The sequence below is a fragment of the Hyperolius riggenbachi genome, chromosome 2 (genome assembly GCF_040937935.1).
Source record: "Hyperolius riggenbachi isolate aHypRig1 chromosome 2, aHypRig1.pri, whole genome shotgun sequence".
Classification (NCBI taxonomy): Eukaryota; Metazoa; Chordata; class Amphibia; order Anura; family Hyperoliidae; genus Hyperolius; species Hyperolius riggenbachi.
The window spans coordinates 475,748,716-475,770,817 of record NC_090647.1 but is presented as its reverse complement, the minus strand read 5'-3'; the positions used below and the strand labels follow the sequence as shown (position 1 = coordinate 475,770,817).

General features: G+C 42.6%; 1 protein-coding gene across 1 annotated transcript in view; it reads right to left on the bottom strand.

Moving 5' to 3' along the window:
* NOS2 (nitric oxide synthase 2) overlaps positions 1-22,102 on the bottom strand; it is a 63,060-nt gene that overhangs the window by 29,786 nt on the left and 11,172 nt on the right. Inside the window, 5 exon segments of the mRNA XM_068266362.1 lie at positions 3,814-3,988; positions 5,258-5,397; positions 7,504-7,645; positions 9,391-9,482; positions 12,575-12,737. Coding sequence (XP_068122463.1) covers positions 3,814-3,988; positions 5,258-5,397; positions 7,504-7,645; positions 9,391-9,482; positions 12,575-12,737 — 712 coding nt within the window.

The following is a 22,102-nucleotide window of genomic DNA, read 5'->3' as shown; positions in this document are numbered from 1 at the left end:
TTCTTTTTCAGATCACCCAGTCAGTGAGAAATCTTTCAAATGTAATAGTTTATCTCTTTATCTACAGATACTCACAAACTTACAAAAACTCGAGTTACAAATGTCATACAAACAAAGTTGTCCTCATGTACAAAATACACCATACTGTTTTTGTTATTCCATATTTTTGTTGTTACACATTACAGTAATGTATATACTGTTCTAAGTTGTTTAAAATACATAAGAGCACATTGAAAACAACCCAAAAAAACATTGTTTATACAAAAGTTGTCTCGAAAGAAAACATTTAAAAACATTTATTCGCGCAAACCAGTATATACAATCCATGCTGGACTGACAAACAAAATAGACTTACAAGTGGCATCTGGGAACGAAACCTGTTTGTACATAGGGGACTGACAGTACATATAAACAGCGCAGCTTGATAATCTCCAGCCTTTTCAGTATTAAAGCACAACCTAGAAACTAATTTCTTTGGACAAGCATATGATCTGAAGACGCACTTTTTTCTTCCACAAAAGTTGGCGGGGAAAGTTATTGCATTTTATGGTTCGAAGGTGTCCCCCCATAAATGAATGCTGCACCGGTCTGCTGCCACCCGACCCACTGACACTGTCCTACGTCCTCTTTTGCCCGTCCATGTCCTTCTATGTGCCCCTGTGACCTCCTGTCTCCTTCTCTGCCCCCTGTGTCCTCCTGCCTCCTTCTGTGTCCCCCTGTGTCTCCTCTTTCCCATGTCCTCCTGTGTCTCCTCTGTGCCCCTATGTCTTTTCTGTCCCATGTCCTCCTGTGTCTTTTCTGTCCCCCTATGTATTTTCTGTCCCATTTCCTCCTGTGTCTCCTTTGTCCCCATACATCTTCTCTGTCCCATGTCCTCCTGTGTTTCCTCTGTCCCTTCCTCCTCTGTCTCCTCTGTCCCCCTATGTCTTCTCTTTCCCATGCCCTCCTGTGTCTACTCGTCCCCTGTATCCTCCTGTGTCTCCTCTGTCCCCCTATGTCTTCTCTGTCCCATGCCCTCCTGTGTCTACTCGGTCCCCTGTGTCCTCCTGTGTCTCCTTTGTCCCCCTATATCTTCTCTGTCCCATGTTCTCCTGTGTTGCCTCGGTCCTAAAGTCCTCCTAGCAGGTAACTATTATGCTCTGCTGGGCTACTCTGCAAAACAGGGAAGAGGAGTAGGCACTCACAGCTACTGGGCCCCTCCCTGTATGGTGACATAGGCCACGGGGGCTATAGTTACGCCACTGTCTTAGGTTGTAGGATGAAATGGGCAGTGCCTTCTCTCCTTTTGTATCATGGTACATATGTTTATTGTTACAATCTCACTATCTCTATCTGTATTTTTGTTAAAAAAACATTACCAATGCATATCTAATAGGATGAGCCACATGCTTGTTTAAGCTGTGATTCAGACACTACTGCAGGCAAATAGATCAGCAGGACATACATTTGACAGCCTCCACATACTCCTCATTTAAAAAAAGAAAATGTTTTATATATATATATATATATATATATATATATATATATATATATATATATATATATATATATAGTGTTTATTTAGTCTTTGAACGACACATTTAGCATGTATCAGTATGTTTTTGTCCTGCCAGTGATTTTATTTGATGATAAAGTGGTACTATGGCTAAAGCAATAGCAAAAAAAAAAAAGTGAATGAGATTATGAGAAACGAGGGCTAATGCAATGGTGAGTTCAGAGAAAACTGCCCACAAGAAATGGGTGGGCTACGTGTCAGTTCCTGTTAGACAACTTTCCCATGTCACTGATAAGTCATTTCTGCTACAGAGAATTGCTGCAACAGTTTCATATCCTACGACAGATCATTAGCATGTACAGAACAGCTCGGCCACTCTACAGTAATGCAGGCTAAAGTGCAGGAACCAGAGAAAGGGGTTGTTTTAATAAGAAAACCCAAATTAGGCCCCATTTAACTCATGTGTATTAAAGTGGACCTAAACTCTTGCACAGAACAGAAGGAAAACAGAGAGAAATGCACCCTGTATGTAATAAAAGAGTTTAGCCTATCTAATTCTCCCTCATCTGTGTCTAATCACAAGATGTAATTTGATCCCTCAGCTGTGGCAGCTTACTGCCATGGCAGAGAGCTCATTTGTAAACACAGGATGTTAAAAATGTGTCTGCTTTCATGAAAGCAGGAAGTAGACAAACTGCAGATTTATCACAGGCTTTGTATCAGCTGTAACGAAGAAATGTTTTTCTTTAAAGGTTATTATGCTCTTGCTTATCTTTTAGCAGAGAGGAGGTTCTGAGTCCAGGTCCGCTTTAAATATGAAAATACATAATGTTAATCCTGTTTTATGCTTAACAGCCGTGAGGTGGCTTCATAGAGTTCTCATATCCTAGTAATAGAATGCATAGTAGTTTTTATTTATTTTTAAAGTTTAATGAGAAAAATTGTAACTTATGAATGTAATTATAAACTAAAAATATCAGACATCACAAAAAAATGGGATATTTATTTTGAGTTCCACCTGCAGGTTTGGCTTACAATCTTTGAAAAAATGACCATACACATTTCTAGCTTTGGTCGTATGAAATGATTACTTGAGGTAGTTTAGGGCACCTTTGCAAAGTGTGCAAATTTGCAGTCACGTTGCTGGTAATCAGGGATGCTAGAAAACCATGCTTGACCATTATTGAGATCCCTACCACATCTTACTGCTACCTATCTTCCCCTCCCCTCTCTCCACAGGGTAGCAGATAACCTCCAAGAAGCATGTTTGTATAGTAAAGATCCACATTAAGTAGTTTTTAACCTCTTGAGGACTGCAGTGTTAAACCCCCCTAGTGACCAGGCCATTTTATGTAAAATGGGCCACTGCAGCTTTAAGGCCAAGCTGCAGGGCCGCACAACACAGCACACAAGTGATTCCCTCCCCTTCATATGAATACCAACTCTATTAGTTGCCAATACCCCTAAACAACAGATTTGAATCATAATTCCAAATATATATAAAAAAAAAAAAAAAAAAAAAAAACGAAATTAGAATTGAGATATTTAATCAGATTGGATAATACAATTTTAATAATGTTATGCTGTAAATGTATGTATATTATTCCAAGATTTTGGAAACTTAGGAGTTTTTCTCTACTGATGTAGGCACTGTTATTGGCCTGAGGAAGTGGGCTCAGACCCACGAAACATGTTGCCTGTGCTACTAATAAAAACCTTTGTTAACACAAAGAGTTTTTCATCATTGAGGTAAGCTACCTCAAAATTATTTTCTCATTTAAACTGTTTTTAGATGCTTTTATACTACACCAGGGCGTCTCTTATACCCTTACTTCATTAAGGAATCAACTGGTTGTTCGAAAGCTGATCGACTTGTGACCCACACACTACAAACAAAACAATATCCTATGCGACTCACATGGGATTCACCTTCACATTCGATCTGACCGATGTTATGTCTCCATGCAAAATCGATTTAGAGTCGATTTGAATGACGTGTGAACAGTAGCTGATTCCTGTGCAAATGACCGACATCTTGCATCCTGTTGATCGACTAAACTGGTTGATTTGACATGAAATTAGCCACTTTGGTCGATCGTACAGCCAAATCGCTAGATGTATGGCCACCTTTAGTGTTTGCAACAATCAATTATTAACATTTTCAGGTTAGACATTTCTCTAAACTGGGCCATATGTTTCTAAAGTCACTAAGGGGGGAGGTACTCTGCCCAAAAATGAAATAAGATTTCCTTTACAAAAATATACAAAAAAGATAAGTATGAGAACAAGAAGCAGTGTTGAAACTTAGTAGTAATTACCTCTAGCACATTGTAGCGCTGAACATCGCAGAAATCGCGGACACCAATCTCTGTCCCCATGTACCATCCGTTAAAGGGGCAAGCTGGAAATTCAATGCCTCCGACTTCAAGCAGCATGTTGGCGACTGCAGGCAATGTGTACCACCGCAAGTCCAGATCCTTAAACCACTCCAACCTTCAAGAAACCACAACGTTTTGTTACAAAACCATTATGAAATCAATTCGCTTACGTAAAAATTGTATTCTTTTTTCAGCAGTGAACTCCACAGCTTTTTTATTGCTATTTGTTGGATTCTGCACAATTATCCACATATGTGTTTCTTGTAATATGATGAACATCATCACCAATGTGAAAAAGGAACTTTCCTAAATGAGTGCAAAAAGTGAGAAGTAGAGTTGTGTGAAAAATTCACCCAAGATACTAATCTCAGCTTAACAGGAAAATACCAAAATCCATTCACTGCCAAAAAATTAGCAGAGAGCTAATTAATTGAGAAAGCTGCTTACTAACTGATTTTGCCGGCTACCATTTCCTTCTCAGGATGAGTGAAGATCTGTATATTAAGTGAACTCTGGTGACCCTTCGACATTTTTAAGGGAACGTGGATAAATTCATCCCAAAGCATCTGAACTAGGCAGCGGACTCCACTCACCCAAACTATTTATAAAGTGCTGACATATTATGCAGCGCTATACAGAGTATATTGTCTTGTCACTAACCGTCCCTCAGAGGGGCGGCTCACAAATCTAGTCCCTACCATAGCCATATGTCTATGTATGTATCATGTAGTGCAGTGTATGTATCATAGTTTAGGGCCAATTTTAGGGGGAAGCCAATTAACGTATCGTATGTCTTTGGGATATGGGAGGAAAGTGGAGTGTCCGGAGGAAACCCACGCAGACAGAGGGAGAACATACAAACTCCGTGCAGATAGTGCCCTGGCTGGGATTTGAACTGGGGAGTCGGGAACCCAGCGCTGCAAGGCAAAAGCGCTAACTATTACGCCACCGTGCTGCCCACGGTTCAAGCAATGTCTGAAAACAGTAATTTGTTGATAGTGACTACATACTGCTTAAAGTGGACTACTGCAGTAAATTCCAAAGTGAAAAAGAGCCTGAATGACTCTTACTATGACTGCCCCCCCCTCTTTTTTCACCCATTGCAGGAATGGCTGTCTACTTCATTAAGCAACACAGAAACATTGTGGCAGCTCTGGAATGCAACATACTGTGGCTGACACTGCAATACTTCTCTCTCCACCTTTCTTCTCTTTGATGGGCTGGGGGTGTGGCTAACAAACAAAACCCAGATTTTAAGGCACAAGTGGTACGTTTATAGACATTTTTTCCTACTGATAGTGTAGGTTTTATTTTTACACCGGAGGTCTGTTTTAAATCAAAAACGTTAAATGTAGCAAATCTTGAAAGTGAAGTGGAGACTTACCTGGGGTGCTCCATTGTGACTTCAATGATAAGATCTTTTGGGATTTCAAATAGTTCTGGATCTTCACCGTTAGCCTGTAGCACCAGTGGAAGAATCTCAAAGCGTTCGTATTTCGGTCTCCAACCAAGCTGTATGCATAGCTGCAGGCAGAATAATCACAATCCATATACCATATTCAACTGATAATTCTAAAATAAAATGGACCCAATCCAAATCACTTTTTTCTTCAAGTTTTTCAAGGTGATATTTTCATGTTATCAATCAAATGCCTTTTAGGCCACCAGCAAGCAAGAAAATACTCAGAATAATTTTGACATTACTTTTTCACCAAGTTTTTGGTACTTTTTCATTTACAGAGTGTTGAAGATTTTTAAACAGACGATTAAAAATGATCTCCTAAGGGAAGCTTAAAAAAGAAAAGGTGAATTGGATTGGGCTCAATGTTATCTAAAAAAGGTAATAACAGCAGGTGAAAGATTGCACTCATTATATACATTTGGGGAGACGTACAGAACAGAAGCTATTTGAGAGGAACATGTACTTGTTGGGGAAGATATTCTGGTGCTGTATAAACAGTTGACATCCTGTGCAGAATTCCCACAGGACAATCTGAGGTTTGTTCTAAGTATAGCACTTATCTATATATATAAATATATATCAATGAATGTTAGCAGCCTCTTTATATGGGTCAAAAGTGTTTTAAGATAAATTGCACTTAAAATGTGAAAAACATATATTTTCTAAGTAACTATTTCTATAATTAATGCCAGCTGTAAATACAAAATTTATGGATTTGGTACATTATTACAATGTCAAAGGAGTAGACACTTATTTTTTTATTTTATGTAATCTAGTTTAGAAAAAATAAATTCCCCGGAGCCTCCATTCCAGCATACTAATGGGCGGAACCAAACCACATTCGTATGCCGCAATGGATGCTTTAGCAAAGGAAAATTTCGGTAGGCAAGTATTAATTTTTGGATTTCCTGGAGCCTCCAGCATACGAATGGGGTTTGGTTTCCCCCCTTAGCATGCTGGAATGGATTCTCCAGGAAAGAAAAATTAAATTAAAAGATTAAAAGAATTAGAAATATCTTTGCAGCTAGAATTATCTGCATACATGTATTTCAACTGTATGTGTACATCTTTGTATTGAGATCTGGTTAAAAACAACTAACAAAAAATCTCAAATAAATAAAATATAAATAGAAGGATACATACCAAACAGAGAGAAAACACATTCAGTACATTTAAATGTATATATAGTTCTGGCCAAACATTAGCAGATTCATTTACATGTTTATCCCCTTATCTGTATAGTTGTCTCAAAGTGCCCCCCTTTCTTATCTCAAAAAGTTGGGATGTATGCCAACAGTCTTGTTAACAACCAGTGAGGAACAGAAAATATTCACAACAAGCAAATCTACATTTACCCAGGAAGTGGAAACAAGACACTAGCTGAAGAACAATTACCTCCAAGTGGGTAATGCACAATGCATGATTAATTAACAACTACTGACTTAAACTCCCTGGCGTTCCAATTCCCCAGGATTTCTGTGCAAAAAGTGATCCAATTCATTTTCATAAAGTTTCTGTAACTTGCCAAAATGTGTCAAGCTAGGGTGTAGTATACAGTGCAGGAAAGTATTGACGTGTACCCAGATTAATACTGTTCACAGCATGTTTTGTATTGACGTGTATAACCGTCAGTACCGCTAGGGAGGTTAAGGGGCCCATACACTTATCGATTTCTATAGAATCAATCCATCAGAAATCGATTCTATCAAATTCCCCATTCGATCGATTTGCGGCCGATTTCGATTTGATCTATCTCACAGGATGGAAAATCTACCGAGCAGCAGATCAATGGCCCATAGAGTTGCATTTCATCTAATAGCCCAATAATGCATTTAGATCGATTTCCAATAGATTTCATTCTGAAATCTATTGGAAATCTGTTCCCTAGTTTGTGGCACACATCAGATAGATCCCTGTCAGATTCGACCTGACAGGCATCTGCCAGAAATCTATCTGATGGTTGAATCTGCTGCAAATCTATAAGTGTATGTCCACCTTTACTTGCTAGCACAGCTTCCTCATTCTCATATTGTAGCCAGTCAAAAAAGTACCACAACACATTGTTTTTACATTGTAAATAGTACTTTTTTATGGTTGTAGGGAGACAATGGCAGACAATGTGACGAGTTATTTCAGTCACACATGCAAAGCTTCCATAAATCACATACCTCTGTGAATTCCACGCTGGCGGGGTCCCCAAGTACTGTCCCATCTGGCATCTCAAACCCTGCATAGCGGACTAGCTGGCTATTCCACACTCTGAAGTCGTGTTTCCCATCAGTCCTTTGAGGAAATACAGTGATTGCCGACCTAAAAGAAACACATCATTGTCTTTGTTTCCACTAAAAAGGAATATCCGTAAACAGCAGTAAAACAAGGTTTTGTTTTTAAAAAATCTAAGATTCTGTGTTAAACTTCTGAAAGATGTGTATCTATTTGCAGATCAAAGTAAACCTCAAGAGAGAAATAACTGATGAGATAACAACAACAACAACAAATAACATTTGTAGAGCGCTTTTCTCCCGTGGGACTCAAAGCGCATAAGCATGGCTCCGACCATCGTGGTACAGAGGAAGAATTTTATAAATCTGAAAATGCCAGGCTAAACAGGTGGCTTTTCAGTCTGGATTTGAATAGCTCCAGGGATGGTGCTGTCTTTACTGGGTGTGGTAGGGAGTTCCAAAGAGTAGGGGCAGCATGACAGAAGGCTCTATCTCCAGATTTTTTGAGGTGCACTCTGGGAGTGACCAAGTTTATAGAACTTGCTGATCTGAGGTTGTGAGAGGTGTGGTGCAGCTTCAGCAAGTCCTTCATGTATCCAGGGCCCAGATTGTGCAGGGATTTGAATGTCAGCAGTCCAATCTTGAAGAGTATTCTCCATTCTACTGGTAGCCAGTGCAGTGAGCGAAGGATCGGTGTAATGTGACAGTGGCGAGGCTGGTTTGCTAGCAATCTGGCAGCAGAATTCTGCACTAATTGCAGGCGACGCAGGTCCTTTTTGGGGAGGCCAGCATAAAGGGCATTGCAGTAGTCCAGCCGTGATGTGATGAAGGCGTGGACTAGGGTTGGAAGATCCTCTGGGGCAATCAGATGTTTAATCTTTGCAATGTTCTTCAGATGAAAGAAGGAAGATTTAACTACAGATGAAATTTGGTTTCTGAAACTCAATTCCCCATCGATTAGTACTCCAAGGCTGCGCACAAGGTTGGAGCTGTTTATGTCTGAATTCCCAATCCTGATTGGTGTTGCTTTAGGATAGAGCTGTTTTGATGGCGAGCACTGGCTTTGGACAAACAGGACCTCAGTTTTGTCAGCATTCAGTTTCAACCAGTTATCATTCATCCATGCCTGTACCTCTCAAAGTCTGCCGACGCAATTCTTGGCCTCCTCCGCCGTCACCACAATAGCCAGTTCCATGTGGCCTTTTGTCACATATTCACCAGGCCGTGTGGTAAAGGCCACGTGGTACAGGCTATGGATGCCACGGTGGATATGGCATTGATGGCGGGTATGGCTAGGAATCTTGCTGGTGGAAAGGTAAGATTTTTAGGGAGCACAGGCACTGGGGGGACATTTTTAAACTTGGTGGCAACAAGGCAGGCAGCGGAGGCAGTGGCTCTATGCCGATTTCTGATTGATTTACTGCTGAAAACTATCAGAAATCAGTCTGTGGTGTATTGGCAGGCACCAAATCCCTCTCTCATCAGAATCGATCAGAGAGAGATCTGTCTTATGGTCGATATGCCCATATATCACATGATGTACGGGTACCTTACGTTCAAGATTTTGACATAGCTCAGGTCTTCCATCCATACAGATTTTGACATCACCATACATATCTCTATGCTTCCTCCCTCTTCATACATAGTTTTCATATTACAGATGACATCACTCATCACCATACGTGTCTCTGTGCTCCTTCCCTCTCCACACGTGGTTTACGTGTTACAGATCACTTTCCCACAATAATCCTGCAGGAGTTTACTCATATTTTTTCTTAGTAAACCAAGATGTACTGTATGTCTATGAGCTAAGGATTTTACATGCCAACTTACCTTATATTCCCAGCATTTGTGGAGTACTTTATGTGGCGACATATGAGCTCAAACATTTCTTTAGCTGTCTTGCAGTTTCGAGCATCAAACAACTTTATAGACAAAGATTTGGGAGGGAAAAAATGTACGCGGTTATTAACTTGAAAAAGCTCAGGGCCATTTTAATTTCAATACTGTTAATGCTGACATAACAAGACAAACACAACGATTAGGCTGACATTAGGAAAATACTTTTTTTTCCCAACCTAATAAGTTCTATAGTTCAACTCTAGTTCTCTAGAGCAGTAATTTCATTGATCAGTCTAACTTATAAGATAAAGAAATTGGAAGTGACTCCAAGTGACACTTGTCACAAATGGTCTTTAAGTAGGCACTTAATCGGGATCCACATGGTTATACGAGTGCAGCTGTGATGTTTTACTTTTAAAGGTGCCCACTAATGATACAATATTGATTGTGCAATTTTACTAAATCTACGTAGGGGAAAGGGTAAACAAGAAAATAAATATTGCATAGATGCTTTCGGGGCATACCTATAAAATAGCCGTCGGGAAAGATGTAATTTGGCTTCCAGCTATTGCTAGTGACTGAATTACAGTTTTAAAAGTAATTTCAGCTCCATCTTTTGACAGCTCCCAAGTTACTCACTGAGCGCCGCTATAGCCGTAATTTCTATTGTGGCCTACGGTGGCGCCGGCTGCGCCCAAATCTCATTCGCTGTTTTAACAGCGCTTGGCTTTAGATGGTCCCTCATATCACATAGAAGAAGAAAAAAAAAAGACTGTATTATCAAGATTGTATTATTAGTGTGCACCTATTGGTATTACACTCAAATTTCATCTATGGTCTAAAGCAATGTTCCCCAACCCTGTCCTCAAGGCCCACCAACAGTGCATGTTTTGTGAAAATGCACAGAGGTAGTTAATCAGCTCTGCTGAGACACTAATTACCTCACCTGTAGATGCTTGTGGTTTTCTTCAAAACAAGTACTGTTGGTGGGCCGTGAGAACAACCGAGTTGGGGAACTCTGGTCTAAAGCATGAAACACAGCGTGACTATTCTTCGAGGTACTGGGAGGGTTGCAACTCAAGCCTTTTACCTTATTTAGCTGCTAATTGATAAGCTTGCCTTTACCGGCCCGCATTATAAGAATGTTTTGGAAGTGTAGTAAACTGTGTAAACAAGGTAGCAAAGTCCCTGTTGTATCCAGGAGAAAGCAGAGAACTCTCTCTCTCTCTCTCTCTCTCTCTCTCTCTCTCGCTCTCTCTCTCTTCTTTATTTGCCCAGTAATGACTTAACTAGGGGTCAATCTGATAATTTGTTATGCAGCCAGCAATAATTGCTTCATTGAGGTTTAACTATGCATTGAAATGAAATCAGAGTAGTCTTGTAGTGTTGCAAAATCATTTTTTTACTGTGATTAAAGAGAATCTGTATTGTTAAAATCGCACAAAAGTAAACATACCAGTGCGTTAGGGGACATCTCCTATTACCCTCTGTCACAATTTCGCCACTCCCCGCCGCATTAAAAGTGGTTAAAAACAGTTTTAAAAAGTTTGTTTATAAACAAACAAAATGGCCACCAAAACAGGAAGTAGGTTTATGTACAGTATGTCCACACATAGAAAATACATCCATACACAAGCAGGCTGTATACAGCATTCCTTTTGAATCTCAAGAGATCATTTGTGTGTTTCTTTCCCCCTGCATCTCTCATGCACTGAAGTTTCAGGCTGCTCGTTTCTTCCTGCAAACAGCTTTGCCTGTGTCTGTAATTCTTCAGTATGTGAAAGCCCAGCCAGCTCAGAGGTCGATTTATCCAGCTTGTAAAAGAGAAGAGAGAAGAAAGAAGCTGCTCTAATCCTAAATAACACACAGGCAGTGTGCATAGAGGGGCCTGGAAGGGGAGTTCATAGCAGAACCACAACACTGAAGAACTTGGCAGCCTTCCAGACACAGGCTGACAAGTCTGACAAGAGAGAGATAAGTTGATTTATTACAGAGATGGTGATAGTAGAACGTGCTGCAGTAAGCCAGAACACATTAGAATAGCTTTTGGAACATGTAGGATGATAAAAAACAGGATGCAATTTTTGTTACGGAGTCTCTTTAAGGCATTAGGGCAAACATTTAATTTTGAGTGTAATACCACATAAGTGGGAGGCTACCATTAGTTTATTTGAGCTGTGCTCTTGGGCTCTGCAGACACAGAAGTTATCATACCCACAAAATGTGAGATGATAAAATTCCTTTCAGAAATACTGTACATGAAAGAATACTAAAGGCCTAAACCGTTAATGGCCTAAGCAGAAAGGGGCAGCACAGGAAACCATCTTCAGCAGCACTGACATCAGGCACTACAATAGTATGCTGCACCAAAAGCTGTCAGCCTGATACGTAACAGAAGTTTGGAAAGACTGGACAGTTACACAACAGGGAAACATCCATTCCAGACAGGTAAGACCTAATTGTAAAAGAGTGTATTGTACATGTAATGTGATACATTTAAAGTACGTCTGAACTGAAATGGATGCCGTATTAATTTCCTTTTAAACAATACCAGTTGTCTGGCTCTCCTGCTAATCCTCTGTTTCTAATACTTTAAGCCATAGACCCTGAACAAGCATGCAACAGATCAGGTGTTTCTGACATTATTGTCAGATCTGACAAGATTAGCTGCATGCTTGTTTCTGGTGTGGGATCCAGATACTACTGCAGCCAAAGAGCTTAGCAGGGCTGACTATAGGTTTGCCACCATATTACTCTCAGTTCACGTGTGTTTAATACAATATTAGGAAAGTTATTTATAATTGCCCACTGGAATCATATGCTAATAAAATGCAGAAGAAAGACTGCCTATAATGTAACTATAATGGCTGCGACTATAATGGCTGAAAACTGAGAAATAATGATTTTTTTTCATTTTTTTTTAAATGAGTAAGGAATAAAATAATTATTAGCAAAAAGTACCACCCAAAAAAAGCCTAATTGGTTGTGAAAAAACAAGATATAGATCATTTTGGTGTGATAAAGTTATTGGCAAATGAATGGGAGGAGTGCTGAAATGTGAAAATTGCTGTGGTCCATAAGGGGAACACCACCTGTAGAGGTCAAGTGGTTAACTTCCTAAACAGATGAGTAAACAGATCAAATACAATTTCATTAGTTACTTAGTTCCCTTTACCTGTAAGTTGTTCCACTGAATTCTGCCGATGCAGCGAGGGGCATTTCTCCAGGCCTGCTTAGCTGCAAAGATCAGCTCTTCCTGCGTTAGTTGGTATGTTCCAGTTAGTTCAATATCTTTGGTAATGGTTTCCAACCTGTTCAGGTAATCTGAAACCCGAGCCCTGGAAAATGAATGTTTTTTGTATAAAAAGGCAATCATGTTGTTACTTTCATTTATTTCTTATTTGTTGTAATTTTTTCTGCACATCCCAAACATGTTCAACAGGATTTAGGTGTGGGGCATTTGGAGACCAAAGAAATGATGATTCATCATCAGACCCGGCCACCATTCCCTGTTGCTCTGTGGATGAACGCTCAATCACACATGCCCATAGTAGGGGCTTTAGACAGAGGGTAAAGGTCAGCATGGAGCTATGTGGCCCCATATATAACAAGCTGTAAGGCTCATGATGTTCTGACACCTTTCTCACAAGGCCAACAATAAAGGGAACCAAGCACCACTCTTTTTCTTCCTGGTTTCTAATAGCTATAGGAGCTGCTATGCCCCCCCTTCTAACTGCCCTTATTTATCCAGAGGCAGGTGTGAAGATAGCATGTGTGACTTATCTAAACTCTTTGAAGCAATTCCTGGAAGTCAGAATCACCCTAATACCGAAACCCGGAAAAGACCACCTCAATGTAAAGAACTATAGGCCGATTTCCCTCCTCAATCTGGACTATAAAATTATAACATCTATAATGGCTAAAAGACTCAACACATTTCTCCCTTCACTCATCCACAAGGACCAGGTGGGGTTCATCCCCGAAAGGCAGGCATCTGACATTGGCTTCAATTCATCAAAGGGTGTTCGATAACAAAACCCCAGTCCTTAAAATACCGCATTCGGTATTTTACACTTCACTGTGCTAATTCATCAATATTTTCCCATGTGTGGTAGAGGTTCGTTAAGTTACCGAACTACTAGGCTTCAATTCATCAAAGGCTGTTCGATAACAGCAGAGTGGTGCAGAGCAGCTTGGAATGTCCCTATGTTGTTACAAGCTGATTACAATAGAAGGCATCCAGACATCCCTTTACATGTAAAGGTGTTATAGTTACTGTTATTTATACTGCCTCTGCTGCTCTGAATCTGTCCATCAGTCTTTCTTAACATTTTATTTATTTGCCACAACGTAGATGAACTTCCTGGAGACATTACAAATGCCATGCTTGGTGATTTCACCACCAGCATCTTTGCATTATCAAACAGGGCCTGAAAGGGTTACACCACCGAAGGGAATCTGGGGATATATTTTGACCCGTTCTCTCTGCTCACTGCTTGGGGGGTCTGAAAGCTTGTGTGGAGAAGCCTGTGTGACCTATCAGCGGCACTTGCAGGAGAACAGGGGCTGTTTCTATTGGCTGCCTGCTCCTGCTAATCATGAAAACATTCACACAGAAGGCTTTCGAAGCCTGTAACGACAGGGGAGAGCTTGAGATAAACACCGAATGTGTTATCGAATGTGGGAACCTTGATGAATTAACATTTGTTGAGCACATGTCGGTAATTTATCTCATTGCTGTGTCATTTCAGCTTCTCATTCGGTAACAGCTTTGATGAATTAACATTTTCTAAAGTGCTTCGTTAAGTCAGCTGTTTTTAGCATTACCGAATGCGGTAATGCTTGATGAATTGAAGCCAATGTCAGAAAAGCGCTACTCCTGATTCATCACGCTAACATGCATAAGAAGCCACTAATGGTTCTTGGCCTAGACATTGATAAGGCCTTTGATAGCCTCACCTGGTCCTTCCTCTTTGCAGTAGTGCAATCTATGGGTATATATGGATCTTTCTTTTCACTTACCCAAAAACTCTATTCTCTCCCTGAGGCTGCTCTGAAATTGCCTTCCCCTTCTAATTCCACCTTTAATATTTTTAGAGGGACTCGACAAGGATGCCCCCTCTCGCCGGCTTTATTTGCCTTAGCTATGGAGCCCCTGGCCATCCACATAAGGCAAACCTCTGAAATAGCAGGATACAAAATAAATGAGTCTCTATTTAAACTTAGCATGTTTGTGGATGACATCTCGGTTCCTAACCTGAACAAATATTTTATTGCATCTCAGCTAGCACAGCTTCCCCTTATTTATGCGGGTAGTCATTCCCCTATATGGGTCGCCATTGAAAATCTAATCCAAGCTCCTTACTCCTGGAAAGGTCTTCTCTGGGCCACTACAAAGGCTCATAAGGTGACTAAATAATTATCCCCCATCACGTCCCACTCCCTCTCTATTTGGTCCAAATCTTGGCTAAAACACACTTCTCAATCTCCCACCCCACCAACTCTACACTTATGGGGCAATCCCGATTTCCTTAGTGGTCTTGACATTCGAGCGGGTGGACCTCCCACAACTTAAATACGGTCAACGACCTGCAATTAGATGGGAAAATCCCTACCTTTGCACAGCTACAGCTAAAGCTGCAAGTCCCCAACCGAGAGTACTTTAGGGCACTCCAGATCTACCATTTTATCACCTCAATAGCTCCCCCTTCAACTGAATCCCACCACACGTCATTTGAATCAGTTTGCACCTACGACCCTCTTTGCAAAGGATTCATCTCAACGCTATAGTGACCAGAACCACCCTCCTATAACTCCAAAACCTTCCTTTCAATTTAAATGGGAATCTGATCTGGGCGTAGAGCAAGATAAAGAAAAGTGGGCGGAGGTTTTGGAAACTCTAGCTAAAGGGAGTCTATATAGCACTCATATAGAGGTCTCCCTGAGAATCCTCCACCAAACTTATCTTACACCTTACAGAATCCATGCCTTTGACCAAACAGTGTCGGTGGGCTGTTTTAGGGGTTGTACAAGCCAGGGAACCTTCCTACATATCTGGTGGTCATGCTGCAAAATCACGAATGTCTGGAACAAAGTTGTACAAATAATCTCAACGGTTCTCCAGAAAACAATCCCTAGGGACCCCTGGGTGGTATTACTGGGCTATAAGCCTGCAGCCACCCGACACCCTGAGCACCGCACAATACAGCATATACTCAATGCTGCCAAAACCCATGTAGCCGCAAACTGGCGCTCTAGAATACTTTCAGCATTTAATGTTTAAAAGAGTTGATCAAACCATAATTTCGGAAAGAATCATTGCTAGACTAGCAGATAAAACTGATAATTTCTTGACAACCTGGACCCTACCCTCAGTATTATCCTATATTCTCCCTTGGTAACCTCACCTTCCATCACCTCATCTTAGCCTGGAAAAGCCTCTACTTATACCTGCTGAACCCCTGACAGGTCAAATCGAGTCAATTCGAACCATAGTTGGTAATCAAATCTCCAACGAAGCCCAGTGGATACTCTCTTACCCTATTATAAGTCGAAAGTACTTTCTCCCTTGCAACCTCTACCTGTATATGAGCTAATACCTGTGACATATCATACATACCTGCTCTGTGTTTAATATGTACTGTTCATTTCCTTCCTGTTAATTTTTAGAGCACACTATGTACCATTGCATTCAACATTGGCATTATTGTTGGTCAACTATAAACCTGCTTACCCTGATTTCTTACTTTAATAAAGAGATCTTTTGAAACTAAACTCTTTGAAACACAGTATCCTATCGACCCATCCCCTGTTTTTTGTTTGCTCTCTGGCAATGTGTGCAATAAAATAATTATATCAGGCCTTATCTGTCTGACATTTCTGTGGTCGGCAGCCCTGTGGAAGTAGGAGGAAGTAGGGTAATAAAGGCCTCTGCTAAACCTTTAAGTGTAAAAAGAAGAGGTAAATTGATTTTTGTTTATAATGTGACACATTGTTGGCATGCATTTTAATGTGCTATTGAGATGTCCTGTGTGCTAAAAATGGTGTTTGGTTCACAATCAAGACTTTCAGTAGTTTGTGCTACTATAACTCTTCTGTGGGATAAGGATCATGCGGGCTAACCTTCTTTCGCCATGCTCACCAGTGAGCCTTCATCAGCCATATCCCTGTGGCAGGTTTACTGGTTGTCATTCGCTGAACCACTTCTGGCAGGTGCTAAGCAGCACACTCCTCAAGACCTGCCATATTGGAAATGCTTTGATCCAGTCATCCAGCCATCTAGTTAGTCCTTGCTAAGGTCAGATCCTTATGCTTACCCAATTGTTTTGCAGCAAAACATCACCTTTAGGAAAGAACCAGGGGCGTAACAATAGACCCTGCAAGGATGCAGCCGCAAGGGGCCCCTTTTCCTTGTCCTGAGAGGTTGACAACTAAGGAAATGGAGAGGAAAAACTCTCTGCTCTCTGCACAACTGTTGTAATGGCTGCATCTGCTCAGCCACTGATAAGGAATCATACAACGTTTTGCAGACAAAGATTTTTAGACAGTCCCTATTCAGTGGTCAGCAGGGTCTTTTGCACAGTGCTGTTCTACTCCCAGCCTCTCTACCCCTCCCCAAGTGCTCTGTACTGTAGTGATGCTGGAGGAGTCTGCAGAGCCAGTTCAGATCATTCAGAGGAGGTCAGAGTGAGTGTAAGTTGAGGTTGGGTGCACACTTGTCTATCGTCTTTTTTGTATGAGTTTTCTGCACACTAAGTGTGTCTGTATGTGTGAAAACATGAATCACAGAAGCTAATGTAATTTATAGAGATAATGGGTGCAGTGCTTCACTGCTGTTTGTATCTGCATGGGGAAAACACATTAATGTGTGCACTAGCCAATTGATTAACATTGGTTCTCAGTTTGCCTGTGCACAAAGCGAGGGAGTAGGAGGGCCCCATAAACAGTTTTGCAGGGGGGCCCTGGAAAGAACTGACATTTTCTGCCTAACATGTGCCATTGCATTGAGTTATTTACTTCCTATATCTGTGGTTGATAGTTATGTATACTAATACAATCTGGAGTTAGCAAGATACCATTAATGCCAGTCATATTTGAGTGAGTTCTCTTAAAAATTCCTACGTGGCTAAAAGATTGTTCAACTGATAACAACTGACATCAACTATGTATGTATTTGTATTTGTACAGCTGGATGTCTTGATTGTACCGAGTTTTGAACCTCTTGTGTATCTATGCTCCCCACTGTTTTATACTATGTACAGCACTATGAAAGATGTTGGTGCTATATAAATAAAAAATAATAATAAAAAGAATATTTGCATGCACTGTGTGTGCGCATGGAAATTTTACTGATTTTTAGTGAATCTCCCCAATGTTCCTAAAGCCGCTGGTAACAGTATATCAGATAAACTTTGTGATGTCTACACACAAAACCACATCCATCTGCAGAAATGTCTGTCTGTACAAACACTGCCGTATATTCTGTTTGCAGACACAGTTGCACACATTAATTTCATTTGCATTTGTGCCAATCTGCCATACTGAATTGGTTCTAAAGGTGCCTATTAAAGGTACAACTTTTCCTTCAGATTTGATCTTTCTACGCGATTTGAACGATCAAAACTATCGGAAGGCAATTATCGATTGTTCCCATTAACAGAACAATTTAATAAAGTTTTACATCCGGCTTTGATCATAAAATCCAACTTTTGGATCGATTATTTTCCGTTTTCCAATGGACCAAAGCATGCTATCACATCAATTTGCACCACACACGGCGCGGTTTTTGTTACAATTCGATCGTAAAAATTGCGTTGAAAGATTGAATCTGAAGGAAAAATTTTACAATTAGTGGGCACTAGTGTTGGGCGAACATCTAGATGTTCGGGTTCGGGCCGAACAGGCCGAACATGTCCGCGATGTTCGGGTGTTCGACCCGAACTCCGAACATAATGGAAGTCAATGGGGACCCGAACTTTTGTGCTTTGTAAAGCCTCCTTACATGCTACATACCCCAAATTTACAGGGTATGTGCACCTTGGGAGTGGGTACAAGAGGAAAAAAAAATTTAGCAAAAAGAGCTTATAGTTTTTGAGAAAATCGATTTTAAAGTTTCAAAGGGAAAACTGTCTTTTAAATGCGGGAAATGTCTGTTTTCTTTGCACAGGTAACATGCTTTTTGTCGGCATGCAGTCATAAATGTAATACATATAAGAGGTTCCAGGAAAAGGGACCGGTAATGCTAACCCAGCAGCAGCACACGTGATGGAACAGGAGGAGGGTGGCGCAGGAGGAGAAGGCCACGCTTTGAGACACAACAACCCAGGCCTTGCATGAGGACAAGAAGCGTGCGGATAGCATGCTTTGTACCACCATGCAGTCATAAATGTAATAAAGATAAGTGGTTCAATAAACAGGGACCACGCGGCAACGCTAACCCAGCAGCAGCACACGTGATGGAACAGGAGGAGGCGCAGGAGGAGAAGGCCACGCTTTGTGAGACACAACAACCCAGGCCTTGCATGAGGACAAAAAGCGTGCGGAGAGCATGCTTTGTACCGCCATGTAGTCATAAATGTAATAAAGATAAGAGGTTCAGTAAACAGGGACCACGCGGCAACGCTAACCCAGCAGCAGCAGCAGCAGCAGCACACGTGATGGAACAGGAGGAGGCGCAGGAGGAGAAGGCCACGCTTTGTGAGACACAACAACCCAGGCCTTGCATGAGGACAAAAAGCGTGCGGATAGCATGCTTTGTACCGCCATGTAGTCATAAATGTAATAAAGATAAGAGGTTCCATAAACAGGGACCGGCAACGGTAACCCAGCAGCAGCAGCAGCAGCAGCAGCACACGTGATGGAACAGGAGGAGGCGCAGGAGGAGAAGGCCACGCTTTGTGAGACACAACAACCCAGGCCTTGCATGAGGACAAAAAGCGTGCGGATAGCATGCTTTGTACCGCCATGTAGTCATAAATGTAATAAAGATAAGAGGTTCAATAAACAGGGACCACGCGGCAACGCTAACCCAGCAGCAGCAGCAGCAGCAGCAGCACACGTGATGGAACAGGAGGAGGCGCAGGAGGAGAAGGCCACGCTTTGTGAGACACAACAACCCAGGCCTTGCATGAGGACAAAAAGCGTGCGGATAGCATGCTTTGTACCGCCATGTAGTCATAAATGTAATAAAGATAAGAGGTTCCATAAACAGGGACCACGCGGCAACGGTAACCCAGCAGCAGCAGCAGCAGCAGCAGCACACGTGATGGAACAGGAGGAGGCGCAGGAGGAGAAGGCCACGCTTTGTGAGACACAACAACCCAGGCCTTGCATGAGGACAAAAAGCGTGCGGATATAGCAGCAATGCTTTTTGCCGCCATGCAGTCATAAATGTAATACAGATGAGAGGTTCAATAAACAGGGACCGGAAACGCTAAACCATCCCAGATGTTCATCGGTCATGTTACTTGGTTGGGGTCCAGGAGTGTTGCGTAGTCGTTTCCAATCCAGGATTGATTCATTTTAATTTGAGTCAGACGGTCTGCATTTTCTGTGGAGAGGCGGATACGCCGATCTGTGATGATGCCTCCGGCAGCACTGAAACAGCGTTCCGACATAACGCTGGCTGCCGGGCAAGCCAGCACCTCTATTGCGTACATTGCCAGTTCGTGCCAGGTGTCTAGCTTCATGCCCGGTTTCAGGTCCAGCGGTGCCAGCCACAAATCCGTCTGTTCCTTTATTCCCCTCCAAATTTCCTCCCCTGTGTGCTGCTTATCCCCAAGGCAGATCAGCTTCAGCAACGCTTGCTGACGCATGCCAACAGCTGTGCTGCACTGCTTCCACGATCCTACTGCTGCTGGTGCTGGGTTAGCATTTCCGGATGAGGTACAGCTTTGAGATGCGTTGGAGGAGAAGGAGTCAGAGAGGTAGGTGCTGCTGTTGTTATCCAGCTGTTTGCGGCGTGGGCAACACCCGCGCCGTAGCAGGTGAGGAATCGCTGCCAGGCTCCACAAGGTTCACCCAGTGCGCGGTAAGGGAGATGTATCGACCCTGGCCGAACGCACTCGTCCAGGTGTCAGTGGTGAGGTGAACCTTGCAGGCAACGGCATTCTTCAAGCTTCGGGTTATTTAGCTGACCACGTGCTCATGCAACTCAGGCACTGCAGAGCGCGCAAAGTGGTAGCGGCTGGGAACAACGTAACGTGGGATGGCCACTGACATCATGCCCTTGAAGCTGTTTGTCTCCACCACTCGATATGGCAGCATTTCGCAGGCCAGAAGCTTGGCTATGCTGGCTGGCTGTTACTGCCACGGCCCGGGGGTCATTTGCTGGCAATTTCCTCTTGTGCTCAAACATCTCAGAGACAGACAACTCAACCGTAGCGCTGCACACCGAAGGGCTGTTGGTTGTTGTGTTTGATGAACACTGGGAGACCTCAAGAGCACTAGTCCGGAAAGTGACAGTGTCAGCATCGTCTGATGTTTGTGAATGTTGTGAACCACGCAATGGCTGGGCTACTGCTGCTGCTGAGGCGGGTCTGGTGGTGAGTCTGGTGAACCCAAGGGAGGCAGTGTTGCTGGTGGTACCCTGTCCTGCCGCGTTTGCCCACAGAGTGGGATGTTTGGATAGAATGTGGCGGCTCATGCTGGTGGTGGAGAGGTTGTTAATACTTTTCCCCCTGCTCAGGCGGGTCTTGCACACCTTGCAAATCGCCATGGTAACATCCTCAGTGCAGTCTTCAAAGAAAGCCCAGACTTTAACTGGCTGAGGACTCGGACCTCGTGCGTGATGTGCTGGTGCTGCTTAACCCACTGCTGGACGCTTGAGAGGTCATCCAAGTAATTATCTGGTCCTGTTCTTTTGGATCTGTGAGGGTTGTTGTCCTGGACAACATGGGCAGTATTGAGTGGGTTTTCTTGGGTGCTCCCCTGTGGCCTGTACGTGAACCGTCAGGGGAAACACCTCTTCCCTTGCCCCTCCCTCTTTCACCGGATTTCTTCCTCATTTCACTTATCCTTAAAGTACACGCTGACTGGCAGCAGTACAGTGGCAGTACAGAAATGCTATACAGTGGTGGGTGAGCGGTGTACCACTATTGTCAGCAGTGACACAGAGCACAATGCTATACAGTGGCGGGTGAGCGGTGTACTACTGTTCCCAGCAGACACAGAGTGGAAGTAAACACAATGCTATATAGTGTGGCTGAGCCGTGTACACAGAGTGGCATTAAACACAATGCTATATAGTCTGCTATATAGTCACCCCGAACAGGGTGATGTTCTGCAGAACCCGAACAGTGGCAAACACTGTTCGCCCAACACTACTGGGAGGGAACGCAGATTTTAGTACCTAAACACACGATACAACATGTTTTCCGGGGTCGGACTCTGAGGCACATACAGATGGTCCCGATCATCATCCTCATCATACAACTCTTCTCCTGAGTCTGACCCACCCACCACCTCTGCCACCCCAACATCCCCAGACACAGACCCCTCATCGTCCTCAACATTAACTTGGGATGCTGGCCTGAGCCAGACCTCCTCCTCCACATCAGGCCCCATCATCTCCTCAATGGCAGCCCTCATTAATCGCTCTGGCGACGGACTGATGGACACAACGTTCTCCTCCGGGGAGGGCTGCTGCTGACCACTGGCTGCTGGGGTGGATGTTATAGCTTGCGTGGGGCGTTGGCTGTTGCTG